General features: G+C 40.8%; 1 protein-coding gene across 1 annotated transcript; it reads right to left on the bottom strand.

The window, feature by feature from the left end:
- Positions 1-267: 267 nt before the first annotated feature.
- On the bottom strand, positions 268-2,581 carry LOC118421086. The gene is made up of 3 exons (XM_035828245.1): positions 1,727-2,581; positions 989-1,169; positions 268-443 (listed from the first exon to the last, which is right to left on the bottom strand). The coding sequence occupies exons 1-3, from the start codon at positions 2,579-2,581 to the stop codon at positions 268-270; spliced, it is 1,212 nt and encodes a 403-aa protein (XP_035684138.1).
- Between the last annotated feature and the right edge of the window lie 2,556 nt (positions 2,582-5,137).

The following is a 5,137-nucleotide window of genomic DNA, read 5'->3' as shown; positions in this document are numbered from 1 at the left end:
GGACCTTGTTTTTTTTATATTTGCTATTTGCGGAAAGGCACGTGAATAAGTGCAGAACCGTACCTATAAGTGCCAACGTAAAGGTAACATTAAAGGGAATCTTTACGTTCACGGAAAGAAGTCGTTAAGTTGCGGAAAGGGTGCAGAAACGTCGCGTTTACGTTGAGTTTAAGCTTGCTTAAATACCAGATTTCGTGCTGTGAATCTGAATCATTCTGCAGGGTTTGATACTGTTTCTTTGAATGCACATGCGCAGAACAATGTTCTTCAGATGACTCCCCATTCTTTCAACTGCTGCACGATCCTCAGCAGGTCTGTTAGTTGGCTGGGGAGTAGAGCTATTCCGTACGCCAGCCGTAGCCGTTGGTACACGGCGAACCTCATGTCAGCTCGGAAGTCTGCCTCCAACTGATCCAGCGTGTACAACTGTGGACCAGTGGCTTCTGTAGGGAAACAAAACATAATGTTGCTGTACAAGTACATAAAGACAGTCAATAGACCGATTCTACAGTCTCTTCCACCTCCGTCAAAACGTAAAAATTCTAAATAACATACACAAATGCAAAATACTTGACGGACATGCAGTCGCTCTCTCATTGGTCGAACCGCTAACTGCTATATCAGAAAAACTAACTGTTTTGTCCCAAAGTCTTCGTTGTTTCTTCCTCTGAAATCTTTTGACATATTTTTCATTCACAGAATTGTTCTACATTGTTCTATAAGCCAACACAAGAAACCTTATTTGAGACCAAAAAAAACGCGAACTAGAGTAAATTCATGGGAATTTCTAAACACTGCGCATGTCATCTTGATATATTGACCATAGGAATTTCCCTTAAAAAGTGCCCTTTCATACCACCTACAAGTTAAAAGTGATGTTATGCGTATTGCAGCATTCACAACTATTTACAAATATGATAAAGGGTTGTAAAATGCAATGAAATTGCGTTTCACGTACATACATATCTTAAACGCATTGCGCACTCACTGTTTTCTCCCAAAGTCTTCTGTAGTTCTTGGTAATAATGTTTCAAGATGTCGGCCCGGTGATTGTGCAAAATGTCCCAAGTTTGAAAAATGAAGAGGTAAACCAGGTCAAAGGTCGGCGGCCGGTAGGACACCATCCCCCAGTCCACAAGCTTGACGTCTACGGCTTTTCCATCTTCGTACTAATTGAACACACAAGGACAGATAATGTGTAACCCCGTTGAACATCAAACAATCTTTAAATGAGAAGGTATCACTGAATGGCCAGGCATGCGTAGGTGCAGCCAGCCATGAAACATCACTTCCTATATGTCTACAACATTGGAGCAGAGCCAAACCAGAAATCCAATTCTCCAAATATCCCATTACACTATTTCCCCGTTGAACACTCACGGATAGATAATTTGTAAAGCTGTGAACATCAAACAATCTCGAAATGAGTAGGTATCCCTGAATTTCTAGGCATGCGTAGGTGTAGCAACAAGACATCACTTCCTATATGTGTACAACATTGGAGCAGAGCCAAACCAGAAATCCAGTTCTCCAAATATCCCATTACATTATTCCCGCCTTACATACTGGCAGGCTGCACGTGTGCACACACACCTCAGGAAATACTGATGTACTGACAGAAATGCTGGTTTTGGGCGTAGAGGACTTGAACTAGGCAAAATTTGAAACAGGATACTATTGACAGCACGCAGGACACTAAAAAAGTACAGCAGATGTTGGACTGTACCTTGAACATGATGTTGTTATTCCAGCAGTCAGCATGACACAGCACCTTCACCCTGGCGGGGTTCTCCACTGCCTCTTTCAAAATCGCTACACCATCCAGCTTCCTCAGACACTCCATCAGACCCTCCTTACCAGGAAAAGCTGCTGCGAAAGTCTCCAACCCCTCCTTGTAGTACTTGGAGTACCACGGTTGTTTTTCAGTTGTGTACATTTCCACGAACCAGTCATACCTGTCAGGTAGGCGGGTTCCTAACTGGAGTTCCAGCCGATGAGAAAGACCGTGGATCCGGGCCAGAGCTCCTACCGTCAACTTCATCTCAGCAACCTCTAACGTTTGCGGGTACGACTTGATTGAAAATCCTCGTGTTTTTAAATTCTCCAGAACTCGGACAGACATGTTAGAGGTCTGGTCACTCGCGGTGAAGTAACACTTGGGAACCGGCAAGACATTTCTACAAGATTTGTTATAACCTTCTGACTTGGTTTTAACTTCAGACTCCGGGTTTTCAATACTAAATAGTGATAGAAAATCTGTGACGGCCACAGAGTAGAACTTGACCTCCCCCGTATCAAACATGATGTAGTCCTCCACAGACAAGTATTCCGCCATTTTCATCCATCGGAAGCTTGTCAGCTTCACCACCAGACTGTACCGCTCTTCTTTACCGTTCTTGGTCCCTGTGGTAACCAAGGCAACAAGATCGCTCATGGCTCCAAGCCCTTCTCCTATTGGTCCAGTGATGTCGACTTGAGTGATGGTGACATCAGGGTCGATGTTGTTGAAGATCTGTAGAACCCACGGTTCGGTGATGTCGTTCACCGAACCTGGGACGGCGGTTATATTGGACACTGACATGTTTCTGTTGGGAAAAATAATATGGACGATTCAGGTGGACGAATTTAGAATTTAAACTGAATGTTTGACGCTCCATTGAAACAATAACTGTCAAAAGATTCAAATATTATGTGCTGATTTTCATAGGAACACCATCAAACTATGCAGCCTGACCCAAATAACTGTTACATAATCCAAGGTTATATCATATAAAATTGATAATCAAGACATGCAACATGCATCTAGAACTTTGAACTTTTGGAAAATCAACTTTGTTCAAATTTCAACTTTCATATCAGCCCTGTAAAAATTGTATTAAAGTATCTAAATGTATCTAGATTTCTTACTAGAAAAAAAAATGTTGTCCTGACAGAGATGAATCAGCTTTTAGGCGGTGTCTAGAAATTATGACTTGTCACAATGGCGTCTACCAACCAGTATAAATTGGGGTTCTGTAGAACTGTGTATATAACATTCAACAAATTGAATGTTTCACACTAAATGGCTTTAGTGTTGTCACTAGTATATTCTAGACTAGGTTCATTATATTTCAGCCATACCATAGGTATGGTGAAATATATTGTATTCGTAATGTTTCTTCTTTCTTTCTTTCTCCTGTCAAATCTTCAGAACACGGTATCTCCGTTGTTCCTATACCGAATGACTTGAAATTTGGCACAAGGGTAGAGTGGGCCAATACCCTTGGCCATTTTTTTTTTCATTTTTACCATATTTGTCTCTTAAATGATTTTATTAAGGTTTTTTGATCATCTTAAGACCAAAACGGTATATTTGGGCCCCCTGTACCCTGGTACGAGGGGCATTCAATAAGTAATGCCCCTGACCCACTGCAAGTTGTCTGATCTAGATGAAATGTTGCATGTGTAATGAGTCATATCTCTATGGGTTATGTTGCAAAAAACAGCTCTGAACTAATTGTGGTTACTGATTTACTGGTGTTTGAACTGAGTCAGGTGCGAAATGGACCAGGTGTGAAATGGAGCACGTTGAGTGTCGCGCAGTGATCCGGTTTTTGTATTTGAAAGGACGCACACCAAAAGGGACTTTTGATGAAATGAAAAAAAAAAACTTATGGTGATGATGCCCCATCATATGACCTTGTAAAACGCTGGCATCCTGAATTCAAACAAGGCCGGAAGTCTGTGGAAACAGCTCCCAGACCTGGTCGTCCCTCTCCTGCCATTGATGAGGCACCTGTCGGAGGACCAACCTGGGATGTCCTACAAGAACGGTGTCCAGAGCTACATCAAATGATGGAAGAAATGCATAACTCTGGGTGGTTCCTATGTAGAGAAAGACTAATAACTGTGCCAAGTTTCATTAATCTCCTGCTATGGGAAATGGGTCAGGGACATTACTTATTGAATGCCCCTCGTATTATAACCGAATGAGCTGAAACTTGGCACAGATGTGCCTTGATAATTCCCCCATATAGATTCAATATCAGTTTGGTGTACAGTATAACAAAATGCTTATTTTTGCGATTTTTGGGTCATTTTTTAACCCATAAGTGACACTTTTTGCTCCTGTACCTTGGTTTTAGAACCGGATGACCTGAAATTTAGTATAGAAGTGCCCTAGACATATGCGCACATGGATTCAATAACACTTGAGGCATACAGTACAACAAAATGCTTAATTTTGCGATTGTTTGGCCATTTTATGACCAAAAAGTACACTTTTGGCTCTTGTGCTCTGGTTTTAAAACCAAATGACCTAAATTTTGGTAAAAGGGTGCACTAGATATTTATTCAAATGACACATGTATAATTTTTGTCATAGACTACGTCAAAAGGATATATATTGGGGATTTTTTTGTCATTTTCCAATAGCCAGAGGGGTCAATGACCTTAAGGTCGTTGACCCCCAGCTGCAGATTGCACCTACTGTCATATATGTCTATTTAATCTAATTAGATAGGTAACCAATCACGTAGCCTGAATCTATATCCTAAAGAAGGGGGGTGGCAGCAAATCAGCGAGCCCGGTGTTATCTGGAAGAGTCCATTCTTACACAGAGGGGTTCATTTATTTTTTGAATTCATCATTGGACTGGTGAAGTCTTTCAGTGGATGTATTTTTGGACAGGTCTATTTTGCAATTTTACAGAATGTGTGCTAGAAGAGTCTATTCTCGCACGGAGGGGGGGTATTTCAAAATTCATATTTTGGACTTTGGTGACTTCTAGTTTGTCAAAGTCTTTCAGTAGGGTTATTTTTGGACTGGTCTAATTTGCAATTTTACTTGGGTGTTCTGGAAGAGTCCATTCTTGCATGGAGGGGGCTTTTTTTAAAATCCATTTTTTGGACTTCAGTGATTATATCAAAGTCCTATTTTAGCGGATGTATTTTTGGACTGCCCTACTTTACATGAAAGAGTCCATGTTTTGCACACGGAAGGGGGATTTTTTCAAATTCAGTTTTGAACGGGTCATGATTCAAAATTCAATTTTTAGTGGAAATGTTTTTAGACTGGTTTATTATACCTTTTCATGCACTGGGACCTTTTTTGCTAAATTCAATTTTGGATTTGGTTTCTTATTCAAAAGGCCAAGGTA

This window comes from Branchiostoma floridae, chromosome 8 (genome assembly GCF_000003815.2).
Source record: "Branchiostoma floridae strain S238N-H82 chromosome 8, Bfl_VNyyK, whole genome shotgun sequence".
In the NCBI taxonomy this organism is placed as follows: domain Eukaryota; kingdom Metazoa; phylum Chordata; class Leptocardii; order Amphioxiformes; family Branchiostomatidae; genus Branchiostoma; species Branchiostoma floridae.
Note: the sequence above shows the minus strand (reverse complement) of the source record. Positions and strands in the feature narration are given on the sequence as shown.